Source organism: Ornithorhynchus anatinus, chromosome 1, assembly GCF_004115215.2.
Source record: "Ornithorhynchus anatinus isolate Pmale09 chromosome 1, mOrnAna1.pri.v4, whole genome shotgun sequence".
Lineage (NCBI taxonomy): Eukaryota > Metazoa > Chordata > Mammalia > Monotremata > Ornithorhynchidae > Ornithorhynchus > Ornithorhynchus anatinus.
In genome coordinates, this window is record NC_041728.1 from 119,191,862 (window position 1) to 119,213,785 (window position 21,924).

A 21,924-nucleotide genomic window follows, 5' to 3' on the forward strand; every position below is an offset into this window, starting at 1 on the left:
ACCTTTTCACTGGAACTTTTCTTATTGTTTCTAAAAATATACATTTCCTTGTCCCTGTTATGTTATCCGTCTTCCTGTGGGCAGCTGTGCAAGTTAAATTGGGTCATGTTGTGTATACACTAGGCCCAGCTCTTCAGTGTTGGATGTTCACCTTCTGTGAGTAATAACTAGTATCAGCATGTTTTTATGAGGACTGAGATTCTATTGTGGTCCTGACTGAGGATTTTGATTGCCTCCCATGGAAATGACTTTTACTCATTTTGGCCATCCTACATACACCCTACATTTGAAAGTCTATTTGGCCTTTTCACATGTTCAGTAACCATTGGAGAAAATGTGCTAGCCCAGAAAAAAGTTTGACTGGCCCAGTCCATTGTTCCCTCTGGAGGTACTAGAAATAAATGCCAATCCCCAGGCATTAAAAGTGATACACCTTAATGACCGGTTTCTTACAAGGTTGAAAACTTCTCCCCACTTTTTGTATTTTCCATTTATGTTAGGTTAAGACTCTAGTTTCTGAGGTACAAAGCCACTCTTTCATCTCAGATGGCAGCAATTAGCCATCACTGTTACAGATGTTGACAGGCCAAAAACTCTAAACAGCCAGTGCCACTCCTTGATCTGCTTTGCTGATAGAGTGAAAAAAAAATTGGATTCCTCCCCATTCTAGGGGCAACATCTGGTGCAGCATCCTGTTGCCTGAAAGTATAGATAGGGGGACTTCCAACAAGTGACATGGCATTGATCACCTAAGTGATTGCATGGACTCGTAATTGTAATATTTAGGTTTATAATCCATTTTACTGTAGCATATCACAGTGCCCCTCACATTAATTCCATCTCATGACATCAGTGGACTACATTTAATAATAATAATAATAATAATAATGTTGGTATTTGTTAAGCGCTTACTATGTGCCAAGCACTGTTCTAAGCGCTGGGGTAGACATGGGGAATCAGGTTGTCCCACGTGGGGCTCACAGTCTTAATCCCCATTTTACAGATGAGGGAACTGAGGCACAGAGAAGTTAAGTGACTTGCCCACAGTCACACAGCCAACAAGTGGCAGAGCTGGGATTCGAACTCATGAGCCCTGACTCCAAAGCCCATGCTCTTTCCACTGAGCCACGCTGCTTCTCCATTTCTTTACATTTCTTTAGCAGTGTACAATACTGGAACACAACAGTTCCTAAGGAGAAATGAAGAAATATATCTAGTGTAATAGAAGCAGTGGGATGGTCCCAGGTATAGTACAGTTGTTGAAAGAAAGATGATCTTCATGTGGGACATGTTTTTTGCATATTTATAGAAAGTGCAAGTAGGCTTTTCAATGAGCCTTGAAGAAGCAGGGCTATAAAGACTGCAGTGATGTCTTTATTAAAACATTTCTCTTGCAAATATAGGCAGTGGTATTTACTGAGGACCTTGTGAATGCCAAGCACTGTCCCAAGCACTTAGGAGAAGAATAATAATAATATATGGTATTTGTTAAGTGCTTACTGTGTACCAGGCACTGATAAGCAAACATATCTTTGTTGTCCTTAAGGAACTCACTACTGAAGGAGTGAGTTAGGTAGACTAACTACAAATAATAATAATGTTGGTATTTGTTAAGCATTTATTATGTGCCAAGCACTGTTCTAAGTGCTGGGGTAGACACGGGAATCAGGTTGTCCCACATGGGGCTCACAATCTTAATCCCCATTTTACAGATGAGGTAACTGAGGCACCGAGAAGTTAAATGACATGCCAAAGTCACACAGCTGACAAGTGGCCAAGCCGGGATTCGAACCCATGACATCTGACTCCAAAGCCCGTACTCTTTCCACTGAGCCAAGCTGCTTCTCCAAACAAATAGTTTGGAGGATAACAGGAAGCACTTTAAGATTATCTGGATGAACTAACAGAATAAGTAATCCAATTTATAAAACATGCATGTTCATAAATCCCGAGACTATGAATAGAATAAACTACATAAATGCTGAGTAGCTACTGAGTTGATGCAATGGGGGAGTTGTGAATTTTTCTGGGGAAGCTTCCCGAAGGAGGTCGGTTTTTAGAAGGGATTTGAAGATGGCGAGAGCTGTGCTCTGTCCAGTGGATATGGTCAGGGAAGTCCCAGAGAGGCACAGGGATAGAGTGTGAGTCCAGGAAGAGTGGGGTTGTTGAGTGAGTTACATTCAGGACTAGTACACTGGATTGAATTTCATTTGTCACCAATTCATAAACAATGTTTTGTGTTCTAGGCCCCACCTCATTTCTTCTAGATCCTTAGGCAGTGTAATTGTGTTCATTCAGTAATATTTTTGAGTGCTTACAGTATACAGAGCACTGTACTACATGTTTGGGAGAGTACAATATAACAGTAAACAGACATATTCCTTGCCCGCAATGAGCTTACAGTCTTAGAGGGACAGATATTTGAAAGCCTGCTTTAAACCCTGGGCTCAGCGGTCAGTTTTTTTTTTTAATGTTTATTTGTTTTAATGGTATTTGTTAAGGGCTTACTATGTGCCAGGCTCTGTATCAAGTGCTGGGGTAAAGACAAGCTAATTAGGCTGAACACAGGTCCCTGTCCCACATTGGGCTCATAGCCTCATCCCCATTTTACAGATGAGATAAGAGAGGCACAGAGAAGTTAAGTGCTTGCCCAAGGTCACACAGCAGACACGTGGCATTGAGACATGAGAAGCATCATGGCCTAAGGATAGAGCACGGGCCTCGGAATCAGAAGGACCTGGGTTCTAATCCCAGATCTGCCACTTGTAAAATGTATGCTTATACACTTGTGCTTTAAAATGGGGATTAAGTCTGTGAGCCCCATGTGAGACAAGGACTGTGTTCAACCCAATTTGCTTGTATTCGCACCAGTGCTTAGTTCAGTGTCTGCCACACTGTAAATGCGTAACAAGTACTACAGTTATTATTATTATGTGATGGAGCTGGGATTAGATGCTCTGTCTCCCAGGCCCAGGCTCTTTCCACTAGGCTACACTGCTTCACAGTTGTGATGCTGATTCTCAGTGGAGTCTGATCCTTTCGTTGTCTGGACAAAATCTTTGGTTTTGAAGCTATGCTGGGTGCTCCAGCCTCAGACCTTGGCTTCATCTCCTCAATCTTTCTAGTGTGGTAACATGAATTTTGTAGAATTATTGCATCTCTCCACATAGATAAGCAAAAACCTTAAACAAACAGACAGTCATCAAAATAGGAGTCTTTGGAGAAGATTCCATTGAATTGTGTCTAGAATTGTGCTCCAGCCTAAGACCTTGACATCATCTCCTCAATCTTTCTAGTGTGATAACATGAATTTTGTAGAAGTATTGCATCCCTCCCCATAGATAAGCAAAAACCTTATCAAATGAACAGTCATCAAAGTACGAGTTTTTGGAGAAGATTCCAATGAACCATGTCTAGGATAACAGAAATTTGAAGAGACAAGTGGCAGAAGGAAGTGTATCTGTTTTAGAACAATTCATGTATATACAAAATTAAGCACTAACATCATTTTGCTTTAGAATCCGAAGAGAAAGCTCTTACCACCCAAATGATAATACAAAGAGGCCTAGAAGGTCATTCCTTCTGCGGGACAAGGATCCCCCCCTTACCTTCAAGGAAGCAGCTTCAGAGTGTTTGATTCTAAGATGGATGCCTGCCTGGCGGTTGGTAGGTGAAGGTAGGGTGAGCAATGGAGTGACCAAGGAGGTCAGTCAGTCAGTGTATTTATTGAACACTCATGTGTAGAACACTGGACAAAGAACTTGGGAGAGGACAGTACAACAGAATTCTAAACTGTAAGTCCTTTGTAGGCAGGGCGTGTGTCATTTTGATACATTTTACTCTCCTAAGCACTTAGCCAGTACTCTGCACATAATAAATAAATACAATTGATTGCTTGATTGAACAGTTAGTAAACACATTCTTTGCCTACAAGGAGCTTAAAGTCTAGAGGGGGAGGCAGACATTAATGCAAGCAAATAAATTACAGATATGTACATAAGTGCTATGGGGCTAAAGATGTGGTGAATTTCAAATGCTTAAAGATTTAAGTGCATAGGCAATGCAGAAGAGAGAATGGGGGAAAAGAGGGCTTTATTACATAGGACTCTTGATGGGAAGAGATGTGATTTTTAATAAGACTTTGAAAGTAGGGAGATTGGTGCTTTGTCATATTAAGGAGGAGGTGGCATAATTGAGGTAGAGTGAGATTAACATTTGAAGGGCAAGGTGTTTGGACAACAATGTTGGGAGTGGGTGAGCTGATTGAGTGCTTTAAAGCTGATGGAAAAGAGTTTCCATTTGAAGTGGAGGTGGATGGGCACCCCCTGGAGCTTCTTGAAGAATGGGGAGAGCAGGACTGAATATATTTTTTAAAAAAAAGCATTAGAGAAGCAGTGCTTCCTAGTGGATAGAGCACATAGGCCTGGGAGCCAGAAGGACCTGGTTACTAAACCCAGCTTCTTGTCTGTTGCATGACCTTGGGCAATTCACTTAACTTTTCTGTGCCTCAGTTAATTCATCTGCAAAGTGGGGATTAGTACTGTGAGTTCCATATGAAACATGGACTATGTCCAACCCAATTAGCTTGTATCTACTCCAGCACTTAGTACAGTGCCTGGTACACAGTAAGCACTTAACAAATACTATTAACAATAACTAATCTGGACAGCAGAGTGAAGTAAGGACTGGAGTGAGGAGAGACAAGAGGTTGATACAGTAGTCAAGTTGGGATATGATGTTTGCTTGGATCACTATGGTAGCAATTTGGATACAGCGAGGAAAATGTGGATTTCAGTGACGTCGTATAGGTAGAACTGAGAGGACTTGCTGACAGATTGAATATGTGGGTTGAATGAAGGAGATAAGTCAAAGGTCCTTCCTACGTTACAGGGTTGTGAAATAGGGAGGATGGTGGTATGCCTACAGTGATTGGAAGATTTGTATGGGAAGAGGAAGAGTTCTGTTTTGGACATGTTTAGTTTGAGATGTCTGTATGACATCCAGGTAGAGATGTGCTGAAGGAGGAAATGAGAAACTGCAAAAGAGGAGGAAAGGTCACGGCTGTAGATTTGGGAATCATCTGCATAGAGGTGGTAATTGAAGCCATGGAGTTGAGTGACATCCCTGAGGTAGTGAGTGTAGATGAAGAATAGAAGGGAGGCCAGGAGTGAGCTTTGAGGGTGTGAGTCAGAGGTGGAACCCACAAAAGAGATTGAAAAGGAGCGATCAGAGAGAAAGAGGGAGATCCAGGAAAGGACAAAGTCAGTGAAGTCAAGGGTGGATAACGTTTTTGGGAGGAAGGGGTGGTTCCCAGTGTCCAAGGCAGCTGAAAGGTTGAGGGAGGATTAGAATGGAGTAGAGGCCATTGGATTTGGCAAGAAGGAGATCATCGTGACCTTTGAGAGATCAGGTTCCATGGAGTGTTGGGAGCAGAATCCAGATTGGATGAGGTTAAGGAGAGAATTACAGAGGGGAATTGGAGGCAGCTGGTGTAGACAGCTCGCTCAAGGAGTTTGGAGACAAAGTGTAAGAGGGAGATGGGCTATAACTGGAGGGAACCATTGGGTCAAGAAAGTGTTTCTTTTAGAATAGGGCATACACGAGCATGTTGGAAAACGGTGGGGAAGAAGCCCCTGGAAAGTGAGGGGTTGAAGATGACGGTCAGGGAGGGAAGAAGGGACGGGGCAAGTGTTTCAATAAGGTGTGAAAGGATGCGATCAGAGGTGCATATGGAGGGAAGTAGGAGATCAGAGAGTGGCCAGAAGGAGGAACTGGAGAGAAGTAGGGGACATTTTAGGGAGATCTCACCTGATGGTTTCAGTTTTATCAATAAAATATGTAACCAGGTCAGGATAGAGATGGGGAGCTCAGGGGCAGGGTTTGATGAGGGAATTAAACATTTGAAACAACTGTTGCAGACAGTGGGCATGGGAGTCAACAAGGATGGAGAAGTGATGTTAGGCAGAGGAGAGGTCAGAGCTCAACAGATGAAGATGAATTTCAGATAGACTAGGTCAGCCAGGTGTCTGGATTGCCAACCAGCGTGGCTCCACAGTTTCAGTAAGTTGATCCAGGGAATGCGGGTTGGTAGGAGATGGGCCAAGGGTCAGACACGTGAGGGAAATGAGTTCAGTGGAGAGAGCAGTGTTGAGGGTGTCAATTTGTGTATCAAGAGAAGATAGTTTGTATACAGACCAAATTGGTCATAATGACTAGAAAAATGGAGGGGTCAAAACATCTCAGGTCTCTGGCAGGGAACAGGACAGATTTGCTGGGAGTGGATGTGAGGGATAGAAGGCAGGTGAGGAGGTTGTTGGATAGAGGAAATTCAGAGATAGTGATGGTTGGATCTGAACAGTAACTAGAGATGATGAGTTCATGCATTTATCCAAGTTGATGTGTGGATGAGGTGGAGTGGATCAGAAGGTCATTAGAGTTGAATCAGTTGAAGCAAGCAGTGAAGGGTTATTGTGGACATCCACATTGAAATTGATGTCTCCAAGACTTTCCCTTGGTTTCCTTTCCCAAGCCGTGTAAAACACTTTTCTCTGCAACTAAACGGTTTTCTCTAGGTACGGTTGGAAAAACGGCCTGCAGGAGAAAGGGAGGAAGGATGACGATGAACACATAGGTGAGAGGAATGGGACATGGAACATGGAAAAGCAGGAGACAAAGGCTCCAAATTCCATTAGACATGTCTACCAACTCTTTTACATATGATATTCTCCCAAATGCTTGATATAGTGTTCTGCACACTATAAACATTCCATCGATACAGTTGATTACAATCACATCTCCAAGATGCCTTCCCCTACCCCACCCACAGCCCACAGCACTTATCTTCATATCCATAATTTATTTTAATGTTTGTCTCCCCTTCTAGGCTGTAACCTCTTTCTGGTCAGGCAGTGGGTCTACCAACTCTGTTGTATATTGTATTCTCCAAGCACGTATTAAATCGCTCTGCAAAGAGTAAATGCTCAATAAATACAATTGATTGCTTGGTTGGTTGGATGAGTGCTTCTTTGCATATACAGAGCTGCCATTCTCTTTTACTTCAGTGGAGATGAGCAGGGTGACTTGGGTGAGCCAGACAACCATCCATAACCATCAGTCTCTACTACGTGGATATTTATTTCTTCTCCTTCTGAATAACTTACCAATGTAAGTTAGTAATTGTAACTAATTATAACTAATTATAACTTACTAATTAACGCTTAATAAAATGTGGCTTCTGAATCTGACCAGTTGCTTAAATGCAGCTTCCTCCTGCCAGTGTTGATGGGAGCTCCGACACTATTGTGATGGAGATGGTATTTGTTAAGCGCTTACTACGTGCCAAGCACTGTTGCCTCGTGTGAAACATTCAAACATGCTAGGTCGTTTGTTAAAGCATGCATTGCACGTTTCCCTGTCAAAACTGCAGCGAAGGAAGTTTTGCTACAGTGATATTCACTGGCACGTGTATTGGGCCCTTAACTGTAGCTGGGAGAGGGTAGAAGAAATAAAGTTAGTAGTGCCTATTTGCAGAGTGCTATTGTTGTGACGAGCCTGTGATAGACTTTGTTTGCATTATTTCACGAACACTGAGAAGCAGCCTGGCCTAGTGGCTAGAGTGTGAGCCCAGTAGTTGGCAGGAACTGGGTTCTAATTTCTTCTCTGCCATTTATCTGCTATATGACTTTGTGCAAGTCACTCAACTTCTCTGCCTCAGCTACCTCATCTCTAAAATTCATTCATTCATTTGTATTTATTCAGTCAATCATATTTATTGAACACTTACTATTTGCAGAGAACTGTACTAAGCACTTGGAAAAGTACAGTACAGCAAAAGGAGAGAGACAATCCCTGCCCTCAACGAGCTGTAAAATGGGGTTTAATACTGTGAGCCCCATATGGGACATGGACTGTGTCCAACCTGATTAGCTTGGGTCTATGATAGCACTTAGTGAAGTGCCTGGAACCTAGCAAAGCGCTGAACAAGTATCATTAAAAAAATTGATTGATATCCTGCCAGAGTAGGGAGAAAGTAGGAATTTTGTCCAGATGAGAACACAGAGGGGTAAGAAGGTGGTTGAGGTTTCTCAACAAGCAGAGCCAAGGATAGAGAGAGATCTAGGCTATCTTCTCAGCATTTGTTTTGCTGTAATCAGTGCCTGAAAATAGGTGGCAGGTTCCATTCCATCAGAAGGGGGTCCCTGCCCCTCTCAGCGGGGGGGGGGTGGGGGTGGGGGGGGGATTGGGGGGTTGGGGGAGTTCCCTTTCTAAATGTTTGCTAGGTTTAAATTAATGTATTAACAAATCCTCCATTTTCTAGAGAGTTTGTGCTGGCCAGCATAGTGAACGGAAAGCAAATGACATTTCATTGCTCTGGATTGCTGATAGAGTTGTCAGGGCTCCTACAAGAAGTAGCCGAATGACAGATGTTGAACACAAAAAGGCCCGGGTGAGATGGACAGGACCCGAGGGATTTGTCCCCAACTTGACTCCTGTCAAACCGTCTCTCTGACGAGGATGTTTTTCCCCGCTGGTTGTAAGCCATTCTGTCCTCAAGGGGCCAAATAGCTTTCATCATTGAACTTGCTTTTGAAGAGGAAGTCATTGGCCCCGGGCCCAGGGAGGCTGTAAGTGGGATGGGATGAAATGCCAGGAAGTAGAGCCAAAGTGCACTTTAACCTGGCAATGCTTGTCGTGTCATGATAAGGAGAGTCAGCCCTTCCCCGCATCAGGAGAGCTGGACTTGTTACATTAGAGCTCACTTTCCATTACCTGCCTATTTAGACCAAAACGAGTACTTGGAGTCTGGGGGAGGGGACACAAATTGGTTTTGCAGAAAGATAAGGAATCAGGAAATGCATATGAGAAAAGAGTGAGAGCAAGCTTTGTGAAAGGTTTTACGGAAGAGTTCAGTCATACAGATCTTTAAACTGTTCTGGTACATTATCTTTTTCACTGGAGCATAAAATACAAATTAGCCTCTCCTCCTTAGCCAAACCCTTAAGTCTACATCTCTACATCCATTTTCTGTGAGACAAGCCCCTTATCCTTGAATGCGTCCTCAGGTTTCTCCAACTATTCAGCCAGGTTCTTTGATGTAGCCCCACTTTAAAGGTGAAGATGGGAGGCAAGATCCTTACGCTCAGAATTGGTTTTCTAGCAAGACAAAAAAAAAATCACTTTTGAGTTGAGTCAGAAAGAGATGACAGTAGGGGGCTGGGAGGAAAAATGATGGTATTTGTTAAGTGCTTAATATGTGCCAAGCACTGTTCTAAGCACTGGGGTAGATACAAGGTTGTATCAGGTTGTCCCACATGGAGCTCACAATCTTAATCCCCAATTTACAGATGAGAAAATTGAGGCACAGAGAAGTTAAGTGACTTGCCCAAAGTCACACAGCTGACAAGTGGAGGAGCTGGGATTAAAACACATGACCTCTGATTCCCAAGCCCATGCTGTTTTCACTAAGCCATGCTCTGCAGCTGGGTGCAGATTCTCAGGGTTAGGACACTGGCCGAGAGGAAGTAGCTGAGAAATGGAACACACTCCTCAGCCATGGCCCACTTGTGCCATACCTGGGTCATTTCTCAACCAGAAGCCCGGCTGACACCTGCCCCCACCGAGATTCTCAACTTCTGCGGACAAAAGGGCTCTACACTTGATCAGGAAGCGTTTCTGCCATAGCTATTCCTTCTCCGAGCATGGCTGTCTAAGCAGAAACATTGCCTTTCTTCCTTTTATGCATCTAGCTTTCTAGGCTTTCTGTTTTATAAAGGGGCTAGGACACTGCTGTTTAAAGGTGTTGTTTAAATCCAGAAATTAAGGTTTTGTTGTTTTTTTTAATGTTTAACCGAAGTCGGGACTTGAATTCCAATGGAAATGAATTTGACCAAAGTGATTCAAGTAGTAAAGCTTTAATAGAATGCAAACCCAGAGTTCCAGCTGCTCCCTTAGGAGACTGCAAACTTCACCCATAAGGTACATGCTCCCCTTTCTGAAAGCATCCTGCAACCAGCTCGCCCAGACACCATTTCTTTTAGCATTCGGCTTGTCTCTCTGTGTCCCACCCACTTCCTCTACACATATGATCAAAACGTACCAGCTGTGGCTGAGGCTTTGATCTCTTTTACCCTGACTCTCTCTGCTTAGACAGTTTGCCCTGCAGGTAGGCCGCTGTCACCACCAGTTCCTGGAATGGAGAACGGACTAGACTTGAGGTTCTGTTTCATGGCTCAACCCCCACTGAAAAACCACTCTCCATCTGCCACCCAAAGTTCCCCTCATTTTCCCTCCCAGCTTGCCTGCAAACCCCCAGAATCTGGTGCCTGACAATGTATCCCTTCTGGGCTCTCCATTCAGCATTTGATATCAAAATGATTTATTACTTTTAGTACTAGATTGTAGTTGTTCTGCTTTTACTATTACTAAGCACTGTGCTAAGTGCTAGAGTAGATATGGTACAATCAAATAATAATGATAAAAAATAAGTGGTATCTGTTGAGCACTTACTATGTGTACTAAGCGATGGGATAGATACAAGCAAATCAGGTTGAACACAGTTCCTGTCCCACATCTGATTCACAGTCTTAATCCCCATTTTACAGATGAGGTGACTGAGGCACAGAGAAGTGAGGTGACGTGCAAGGTCACACAGGAGACATGTGGCAGAGTCAGGATTAGAACCCAGCCCTTGCTCTATCCACTAGGCCACACTAACATTTTCTTTGTCCTACACAGGGCTCACAGTCTAAGTAGGAGGGAGAACAGGTAATCAGCCTCCTTTTAGAGAAGAGGAAACTGAGGCCCAGGCAAGTCAAGTGATTGGCCCAAGGACATACAGTGGGCAAGTGATGGATCAATTAATGGTGTTTATTGAGTGCTTACTTTGTGCAGAGCACTATACTAAGCACTTGGGAGAGCTCAAAACAAAAGAGTAGATATTGCCAATCCCATAAGGAGTTTATAGGCTAGAGGGAGAGGCCAACATTAAATTACAGCTGGATAGGAACATAAGTGTTGTGGGTCTGGGCTAAGGGTAAAATTCAAAGTTCTTAAAGGGAACAAACCCAAATGCACAGGTGCTAAAGAAGGTAGGGCTAAGACAGGGAAGTGAGCACCTCATCCGGGAAAGCCTCTTGGAAGAATTGGGACTTTGGTAGGGCTTTGACTTTTGGGGAAGAAAACCAGATTAGAATCCAAATCTTTTAGCTGGTGCTCCATCGTGCCACTCTGCTTCTCCAGAGGGCATCAGGTTTAAGTCTCCTAGGAGTATATTGTCCCTTCCCCAAATTATTTTTTTATATCCTGTCCTGGATTTAGCCAGAACTGAGGTGAGAGTCATTTAACATCTGCCAGTATGCTCCTAATTCCATGTCATGTCATCAAGGCCCAGCTAGCCCTACAATTATTTTAAGGACAAGAATGTGAAAGGATAATTTAACAGAGGAACTGAGTGAAAATTTTCCTATCTTTTTTTATAATGCAGCTGCCACAGCTGGCAGATTGATTAAAATTCTATTATGGTTCACCTACATCTCTTTTACTGTGAGAATTGCCTGGTTCCCAAACCTCACCCCATTCCAACACGAGCGAGGGTGCACAATTAATTTTTTCAATAATGCTTTCCAAGCCTAAGTGGGCTCATGCCTTCAGGAGGGAGAATCTTCCCTAGCTTTCCTAATCATGTAATATCCAGAATGCCTGTTGAAAACACACATTGTGGCTGTACTGAGGAGCTGTTGCCCCTTCACAGAAATGGATTGATTTGTTTAAATTAATATCTTAAATGTTAGTACTTACTAGATATTCATTCATTTAGTCGTATTTACTGAGCGTTTACTGTGTGCAAAGTACTGTACTAAGCACTTGGGAGTGTACAATATAGCAGTAGACAGATACATCTCTGCCCACAATGAGCTTGCAGTCTAGAGAGCCATTTTAATTCAGTTTACAAAGTGTAATCTTCCTATTAAACTCTGATATTGCGAAACCCAGGTGCACACATGGGGACAGTAGCATTTAAGTGTCACACATGTCAACAGAAATTCTTGGGACACACTCTGCCTTTTCAAGTTTTAAAAATCATCAGTCGAGTGAATGGTCAGAATGTTTTCTGTTGACTGTAAGCTCCTTGTGGGCAGGGATTGCATCTACCAACTCTGTTGGATTGTACTTTCCCAAAGACTAGAACAGTGTCATAGTAAGCGCTCAATAAATGCCATTAGTTGATTTTCAGTGCTTCCTAATTTAGGAAATGATGGGCTCCCACCTGCAATTAAATCATTTAATCAGTGATATTTACTGAGCACTTACTCTATGCAGAACACTGGACTAAGCACATACATATGTATGTAAGTGTTTATATTTATTCTAGGATCTACCACCTTTGTTTGGGCCAGAGTTCACAGGGAGCCCAAGTTTAATAATAATAATGATGATGGCATTTGTTAAGCACTTACTATGAGCAAAGCACTGTTTTAAGTGTTGGGGAGGATACAAGGTGATCAGGTTGTCCCACATGGGGCTCACAGTCTCCATGTCCATTTTACAGATGAGGTAACTGAGGCACAGAGAAGTTAAGTGACTTGCCCAAAGTCACGTAGCTGACAAGCGGCGGAGTCAGAATTTGAAACCCATGATCTCTGACTCCCTCCCCAGCCTGTGCTCTTTCCACTGAGCTATGCTGCTCTCTGTGTAGAGGGTGCTCTCTTCACTTTTGGCTGATCAAATATGAAAATGGTTTGAATTTGGGGCCCTACATCTCATTCAATTTGTGCAAATAAAGAATCAAATTGAAAACACGGTCAGTTGGTTAACCAGCTCTTCCTTTCATCTGTCCTTTTAGAGTATGTTTTGCTTTGACCTACAGAATTTCTATTATGAAATTTTTCACCAAGTCACTTTGTGAATAAATTATGCATGTATATGGGTGACTCTGGAATTTTAAACAAATCATAGTAAATAGCACCATCTGTTGCCTTCCTAAGAAATTACTCCTTAACAGAAAGCAGAAGTATAACAAGTTGCATCTTATGGTTATAATAAAGAAAAGAATGGGTGCCAATAAAATGAAGAGACTGACTCTGTCAAGAGATAACCTCTTATTAATGTTTAAATATTTAAGCTTAAAATAAAAATTGGATGCAGTTCTCCTCATGCTTCTTAAATACTTAATCATCTTTTTTTTTCTTCCAGAATGCTGCCTTATGGTTGTTTAGCAACAGGAGACCGCTCTGGTCTTATTGAAGTTGTTAGCACCTCTGAAACGATTGCAGATATCCAACTAAATAGCAGTAATGTTGCTGCTGCTGCTGCCTTCAACAAAGATGCTCTTTTAAACTGGCTCAAGGAATACAATTCGGGGTAAAGTTTTCCATTCTGTTGTGTCCTTATCACCTTGATAGGGAACCCTTCACTCAGGATTTAGAACTTTTTTTTTTTTACCCTAGTCAAGTAAGTTGAAAGATTTCAGTGATATGTGGTCTAATGGAAAGAGCTTGGGTCTAAATGACAGGAAGACTTGCGTTCAGAGGCAGCTCTGCCACTGCTCAGATGGGTGATGTCGGATGCTTCACTTAACCTCTCTCTTCCTCAGTTTTGTCATCTGTAAAATGGGGATGATGATAATACCCACCTCTCTGTAGATGCTTAGCCCAGTGTGGGACTGTGGGACAGGGGTGTATCTGATCTGATTATTATCTATCCCAGTGCTTAACACAGTCTCCTGATTTCCAGTCCCATCACCCTTTCCACTAAGCCACTATGCTTCCCATGAAATGAGACAATTGGTTCAAATGTGGTTTGGAAAACTAAAAAAAGCCAATCAAATTAGCAGATAGCTTATAAAGCAGCAAAGGAGAGATACCTGTTAACGGTTTTGTCTAGGGTTTTGAGCCATGCCAGAGAGTAAGGCTGATTAATTTTTGTGTGGGCAAACGTAGCTCCTTAAAAATAAACCAGAAAAGCGTACAACTCTTAAGCCAAACTGTTAGGAGTGGGAGTCCTTGTTTATATTTCCAACTCTGTTAAAGACTTGCTTGGCAGCCTTGGCAGCTCTTTAAATATTGACTCTCTTCGGTTTCTTGCAGGAAGTGGAGAATAATTCTTGCCTGGTCCTAGTGTATAAAAATCAACTCCAGCCTGTTTAATCTGCAGTTTATTTTAGAATTGTCTACAGAACTAGCTCCATTCATCGATTTTGTTTAGGTCTAACGAAAGTGCTACAAGTATTGTTTTAATATAGACCCAGAATGAAAGTTATGGGTGGGATACCCACAACTGGCATTCCTGATTACTTAATGCAGTTGTAATTCTGATACGGTACTTGCATTGTTATTCATATAGAAAGATGCCTTCACCACCTCTCCCCACCACCCTAATCCACGTAAAAAAAAAAAGAAATCTTTAAATGAGAAGTCAATTGGATAAATTCACTGTGGGGATTGACAGTTTCAGAGAAGCAATATTTTTGGAATATTACAAACATTAAGCTTTGATCTCCTGGGTCGGCCTGAAATAGTAGACCAGTAGGTAAACCAAGAACATGTGCTGCTTTTCTAAAGCTGTTCTTAAAGTTGAAATGGGTTAATTATCCCCGTGGGAGCCAGCTGGCTCTTTGATGATACCTGGAGAAGTAAAGATTTTGTTAGCTTCATTGAAGTTAAATAATACCTTCTAATAAGTACACTGAATGATTTTTTTTTTTTTGGTTTAGAGATGACTTGGATCGAGCCATTGAGGAGTTTACCCTGTCCTGTGCTGGCTACTGTGTAGCTTCTTATGTTCTAGGAATTGGAGATAGACACAGCGACAATATCATGGTCCGGAAGACCGGCCAGGTATGAGGTGCTCCCTCTTGTATATTCAAAGTGTCTTTAGTTGCCTCTGTGGGGAGGTGGGATCACTTTTGCCTTAATCGTTGGGCTCCTTTCCTCTTAACAGGCATCTCAACCAGAATTTGGGAAGTAACACTCCAGCCATCCCTCCTTCCCCCTTCCCTGTCTTAATACACATTCTAATAGGAAACATCCTTTAGGAGGCTAGGTACTAGCCCCATTCCCTCATTGAGGTGTTTCAGCAGCTTCTCACTGCACCCTGGAACTGCCTTTCCCACTGAGTTGTCCCCTTGGACCAACAGGAAATTTCTCAGGTTTCAGGATGATCAATCCTTACCTGGTCCATAAGAAAACAAGTCCTGCATCATTTTTGACATTTTCCCCTGGAGCAGGTAGTGTTCAGTGTCCTACGGTCTAGCAAAAGCAGGTATAAAAGTGGCTAGGACATGGTTCCCTGAGGACTGCTATAACTCCAGAGGATCCAGCCCCGAGGCAAGTATCCCAGTAGACTCAAGTATCCCAGGGGCTCCAAGTGCAGCCCACCACCCCCACCCCCCACCCTCCCCGGCAGCTTCTTTCATTACAGAACCATTTTTCTGCTGTGTGACCTTGGGGAAGTCACTTAACTTCTCTGTGGTTCAGTTACCTCATCAGTAAAATGGGGATTAAGACTGTTGGCCCCTTGTGGGACAACCTGATTACTTTGTATCTACCACAATGCTTAGCACATAGTAAGTGCTTAACAAATACCATAATAACTATTATCATTATTATTATTAATAAAAGCTACTCCCCCTCTTTTTGCAGGCATACAATATAATCCCCTCATTTCCTAAGCAAACCCCCTCCCTCAAACTCTCATCAGTTTGGGGGCTGAACACAGGCCTGAGCAGTTTGCTTTCTTGTTTGAACCGTGCCAGAACAATTCAGTTCATCTGCCAGGGAAATGAAATCCAGTTTGTTTTCACAGCTCTTCCACATTGATTTTGGACATATTCTTGGAAACTTCAAGTCTAAATTTGGAATTAAAAGGGAGCGAGTGCCTTTCATTCTTACCTATGATTTCATTCATGTCATTCAACAAGGAAAAACAGGAAACACTGAAAAATTTGGCCGGTAAGAATTGTCTTGATGTCAGCATTAGTGGTACATCAAACACCATCTCCTCTGAACACCGGGACAGGGTTTCCTAATCAATGTTTCTATTTTAAGGAAAGATAGTTCCTTCATGGCCCACTGTCCTGCTTGCTAAACAGTGCTCTGTGGAAACAGTGCCCTGAAAACACCAGGTTTCAAATATAGTGTTTCATCTTGTCATTTTTCAAGGCTGTGTATGTAACACTTCCTAACTTCCTATGCTTTCTAAAACTTTGATTAGAACATTTATTTTACTTTTATTACACATTTAGGTAAAATATCAAAACCAATCAAGCAGTGGTATTTTTTTGAGCACTCACTGTGTACAGAGCACTGTACAAAGCACTTGAGAGAATACAATATAACAGAGTCAGCAGACAAGTGTCCTGCTCACTCAGGGAGCTTAAAGTCTGGAGGGGGAGACAGTCATTAATATAAATAAATTACAGATATGTACATAAGTGCTCTGGGGCTGAGGGTGGGGCGAATAAAGGGCACAAATACAAATGCAAGGGCGACACAGAAGGAAGTGGGAGAAAAGGAAAAGAGGGCTCAGTTGGGGAAGGCCTCTTGGAGGAGATGTGGTGGTCATAAGGCTTTGAAGCCGGAGGAGAGTCAGCCCTCGATGTTGGATAAGCACTATGTCTAAATGAAATGTCACATTTCCATATAGCATTTCAAGTGGGGCAGGGTGGATGCTATCTAGATAGGGCTGTTTAGCTTGAAGTTCTGTTTGATAGTTTCCATATCTTTACATCTAAAAGTCAAAATTAAACCTGCTCTTAAATAAAATGATTTGGCGTTTGTTTCAGAAAGTCAAGAGTACTGCCATTTTCTTTTCTCCCAAAGGTGTTTTCCATCCGTACCAAAGACTTAGGTGCTTTGTTTTGGCACTTTTAGGTTCCGTCAATGCTGCGAAGATGCTTACCTAATTCTTCGAAGACATGGGAATCTTTTCATCACTCTTTTTGCACTGATGTTGACTGCAGGGCTTCCTGAACTCACCTCGGTCAAGGATATACAGTATCTTAAGGTAAAAAAAAATCATGTCTCCCTTCTTGATAGTTCACTTGGAACTCAATTAACCCATCAATTACCCATCTTGGTAACCAGAAATGATAATGACATAGTGTATTAGTTACCACTGAAAAATGATTTATTTTACCTAATGTACTGGAGGGGGAAATGTAACTTTTAATATGAATTTTGACTTCATCTTTGTTGAGATGGCAGCAATAGAAAATCCTTTCCACTGTGAAAAGCAATCAAGTAACATAGCTCACTATCAGTAATATTCCCTATGTGGAGAGCACTGTACTAAGCAGATGGTAGAGCTAGTTACTAGATACGATCCCTACCCTCAAGGTATTTACAGTTTAACCTAGGTGTCTGCCACCTTTCTGTGCGGAAGAGCCATATTGAATAAAGCCTTTGAGAAACTGGTTTGCAAAGAGTGAATCCTACAATTGAAAGGCAAGAGAAACAGAAAAGGAAAGAGAGAGAGAAGGGAATGGGAAGGAGAGAGGGATGGGCAAATTTGTACTAGGAAAGCAGCAAGGTAAGATAGAAGGGAGGGAGATGATAGAGTGCTTTAAAACCAACCATAAGAAGTTTCTTTTTGATGCAGAGATGAATTGGCAACCACTGGAGGTTTCTTAAGAGTAGGGAGATGAAAACTGAATTAAAAAAAAATTTTTTTTTTTTAAAGAAAAACAATCCAAGCAGCAGAGTGAAGTAAGGGCTGGAGTGAGAAAAGGCAGGAGCCAGCGATGTCAGTGAGGAGGCTGGTGCAGTAGTCTAGGTGTGATAATGATAAGTGCTTGGATCAGCATGTTAGCTGTTTGGATGAAGATGAAAGGGTGGAATTTAACGATGTGACAGTAGAACCGATAAAAGTTGGTGATGCCGAATATGTGGATTGAATGAGACGTGAGTTGATAATGCCATGTTCATACCTTCTGAGTGAAGGAAGATAGTGGTGTTTTCTACACTGGTGGGAAAGACAAGGGTAGGCCTAGGTTTGGGTGCAAAAATGAGGACTTTTGTTTTGGAAATGTTAAATTTGAGGTGCTGGTGTGACATATAAAGAGAGATATCCTGAAAGGCAGGAGGAAAATGGGAGACTGAAGAGGAACAGAAAGGTTAGGGCAGGAGAAGTGGATTTGGGAAACATCCACGTGGGAGCGAATGAGTTCTCCAAGAGAGTGGATGTAGGTGAAGAACAGAAAGAGACCTAGAACTGAGACTTGGGATTCCCTCAGTTCTGGAGTGGGAGGCAGGAAAACTGGAAAAGAGACTGAGAAGGAGTGGTCAGAGAGAAAGAAGGGGAACCAGGAAAGGACAGTGTAAAGGAAGTCAAGGTTGGATAACACTGCCACAGTGTTGAAGGCAACTGAGAGGTCAAGAAGGATTAGGATGAACTAGAAAGCATTGGTGACCCTAGAGAGGGGGCAGTTTTTGTGGAGTGTAGGGGACAGAAACCAGATTGTAGGTAGTCAAGGAGACAGTTCGAGGAGAGAAAGTGCAATCAGCAAACGTAGACAACTTGCTCAAGGAGTTTGGAGAGGAAAGGTAGGAGGGAGATGGGGTAATAATGGGAGGGAACTGTGAGGTCAAGGAAGGGTTTTTTTAGGCTAGAGGATACTAGAGCTTGTTTGCAAAAATGGGGTTGAAGGCATTGGAAAATGAACAGTTGAAGGTGGCTGTCAGGGAGGGAAGTAGGGAGAGTGGAGGGGGGGTGTATAGGAGGAAAGTGTACTAGAGAGACAGGGAGATTTTTAAGAAGGTCACTCCTAGTGGTTTCAATTTTATCAATAAAGTACATGGCCAGGTCATTAGAGGCATGAGTAGTGGGAGTGGGGCAGGGGGTTTGAGGATGGAGGTAATTATCTGAAATAACTGGCATGGGCAGTGGGCATGGGAGGCTAAAACGATGAAGAAATAATCTTGCCTAGGGAGGAGATGGCAGAGTTCAAGCAGGTGAGGATGACTTTTAGATGCACAAGGTCAGTGTAGTGTCTGGAATTCCACCAGCAGCACTGCTCCTCGTGTTCAGGAGATGATCCAGGGCTCTGGGTTAGTGTATGAGATTAGCAGAGACAAGGAAGCAAGGGAGTTGAGTGTGTCATTTTGTGCATCAAGGGAAGGTGGTCCGGTTATGGAAACCAAATGGGGTGTAATGACTAGAAAATTGGAGAGGGGTGTCTAAAAATCAGAGATCTCTCTGGGGGAACAGGACAGATTTGTTGGGAGTGGGAGAGAAGGCAGGTGAGGCTGTTGTGGTCGGTAGAGGAATTTCAGAGTTGGTGAAGGTAGGGAAGGAAGACAATTACCAAATGCTGGATTCCATAAACAGCAACTCAAACATACACTCCCTAATGACATACAGACAAGAAATATATACAAAAGAGACAAGATAATAATAATAATAATGTTAGTATTAAGTGCTTACTATGTGCCGAGCACTGTTGTAAGCACTGAAATAGGTACAGGGTAATCAGGTTGTCCCACGTGAGGCTCACAGTCATAATGCCCATTTTAAAGATGAGGTAACTGAGGCACCGAGAAGTGAAGTGACTTGCCCAAAGTCACACAGCTGACACGTGGCAGAGCAGGAATTAGAACCCATGACTTCTGACTCCTAAGATGGGGCTTTTTCCACTGAGCCATGCTGCTTCTCTATCTGTACATAATTTATATATTTATCAGTAAAGTGTGTACTCTTTATAATAATGTCTGTCTCTCCTTCTAGACTGTAAGCTCACTGAGGGCAGAGCAGATGTCTACCACATCTTTACAGTGCACCCTCCCAAGCGTTTAGCACAGTGCTCTGCACACAATATGCCTTCAATAAGTACTCTTGATTGATTTTTTTGCCATCTCCCCATACCCTACAAGTTCGATCATCACAAAGCTGCATTAACAGTGAAGCATGTGTACAGACCAAAACAAGAAATCAGCAGGGGTGGGTGGATGCAGTAGGGAGGGAAGATATTTTATATCTGCAAAGTGACCGACTTTTCTTTCTCTAGGATTCTCTGGCTTTAGGGAAGAGTGATGAGGAAGCTCTAAAACAGTTTAAGCAGAAATTTGATGAGGCGCTGCGGGAAAGCTGGACTACCAAAGTGAACTGGATGGCTCACACCGTGCGGAAAGATTACAGATCATAAAGGGGCACGTTCTCCTTCTGGGAGCCTGCGGGTGGCGGTTTGGGTTTCGTTCAGGATTTGCACTAAACTGAACAGTACTCTGACAGAAGGTATTACAAAGGGAACCAATTCCTGGAGCGCAGTAGCCTGAATGATCCCTGATGATTGCACTCTGCTATGGAATGCTTGACAGAGACTCAACACAAAAATCTGTAAACACCCTGGATAATCACTTCCTGCTGACTTTGCACGCGGAGAGCTACTAGATGTGTTCTTATCTCCCTTCTTCCTGTTGGGTTGTTTTTTGTTTTTGGGGGGTTTTTTGGTACTTTTAAGAAAGGATGTAAATGTCCACTTTGTGTGTCATGGTAAAGTACTCTAACCTAGCCAAAGAGTTGCACAAAGCTTGACGTGTAACTGGTGGCTGATTTTAAGCTTCAGAATAAGACTTCTAAATTATGGGCATCTTTTTGTTTGATTTATTTTTCCTAAGTCATGGCAACTAAAGATTACAGTATCTTATGAGAAATCTGCCACACTTCTAGAACCTTGTACATTCTATTGTAAATATTTATCCATTGGGTTTACTGAGAATCTTCTGGAGTGGCAAATGGTATATATATATTATACATATATATATATGAGGCATATATATATATTTGTAAAATTTCTAGCGAGAGTTCTAATCAAAAGATATCTTGTCTTTGGTTTTCTTCAGAGTGAGTTTGTTTTGCCAAAAGCAGAGCCTTTTTCTTAAATTATGTTTTAGTGAACAATATTTGATCCAGTGGCTTCCATAATAACTGGGATGCATACATATTTGTGCACAAGCTGTACCAAGTATGACATAGATCCTAAAGACCTGTGTGCCCAGAAGTCAAGAAAGACTATGGAGGAAATTCAGTATTTTATGACAATGCCACATAAGCAGTCTTAAACTTGATCTTATTAAACCTTGTATTCATGCAGGTTTTCCAGGAAATAGGTTGTTTAAAATGGTGACCAAATAAATTGAATTTTCTTTTGATGAGGTACCAGATTTTAGGGTGCTAAATGGAGAGCAAATTTGATAAGTGCAATACAAACTTCTGGTTTCAAAGAGTAAACATTATTGTCTGACCATCAGCAAGATCAGCCTAAACTACTGCTTGTTCTCCAAAGACACTGGTAGCTCTCAATTCTGATATTTGAAAGCAACTTTAAATATTTACCTTTTGACTAAACATTTGTTTTTCATGGGGATTCCATTAAAGATTATTTTACTTTGTTCATAGAGTGGATTCTTTGTTCTTCTTAAACTTCTCTGTTTCAGTGTAACAAGGAAAAGTAGTGTGGGACCTTGGATAAGTTGCTCAACTTCTCTATGCCTCAGTTCCCTCATCTGCAAAATGGAGATTCAATATCTGTTCTCCTTCCTACTTAGACTGTGAGTCTCAAGTGGGATCTAATTATCTTATATTTATCCCAGAGCTTTATATAGTGCTTAGCACATAATAAGTGCTTAACAAATACCACAATCATTACTATTATGGAGGAGCAGCACATGAAATAATTTTTAGAGAGTTGAAAAATCTCCCTGAAGCAAGTAGGTTTCTCACTGTGGGTGGGGTATGAAGGTTCCAGAAAGACTGGCTTGGCCTTGTTTGATCAGAGAACCACTCTTTTACCTGACTTATTTCCACAGCAATAAGCAGTACTGTCTTTTCATCCTACCACTGCTTCCTCTTCTCCTGGCCAATATTCTCATTTTCCCAGGGTTCAGACTTCTAGCATCAATCATGAGGATGAAAAGGGGGAGAAGAGAAAAA

General features: G+C 42.2%; 1 protein-coding gene across 2 annotated transcripts in view; it reads left to right on the plus strand.

Annotated features, from left to right (window-relative positions):
• PIK3CB (phosphatidylinositol-4,5-bisphosphate 3-kinase catalytic subunit beta) overlaps window positions 1–21,389 on the plus strand; it is a 198,494-nt gene extending 177,105 nt beyond the window's left edge. For both annotated transcript variants that reach the window (XM_029067136.2, XM_029067146.1), the window contains 5 exons: window positions 13,192–13,359; window positions 14,711–14,834; window positions 15,802–15,947; window positions 16,869–17,001; window positions 20,000–21,389. In XM_029067136.2, the coding sequence (XP_028922969.1) occupies window positions 13,192–13,359; window positions 14,711–14,834; window positions 15,802–15,947; window positions 16,869–17,001; window positions 20,000–20,137 (709 nt within the window). In that variant the 3' untranslated portion in view covers window positions 20,138–21,389. The remainder of the gene's footprint in view (window positions 1–13,191; window positions 13,360–14,710; window positions 14,835–15,801; window positions 15,948–16,868; window positions 17,002–19,999) is intronic.
• The last annotated feature ends 535 nt before the right edge of the window (window positions 21,390–21,924 follow it).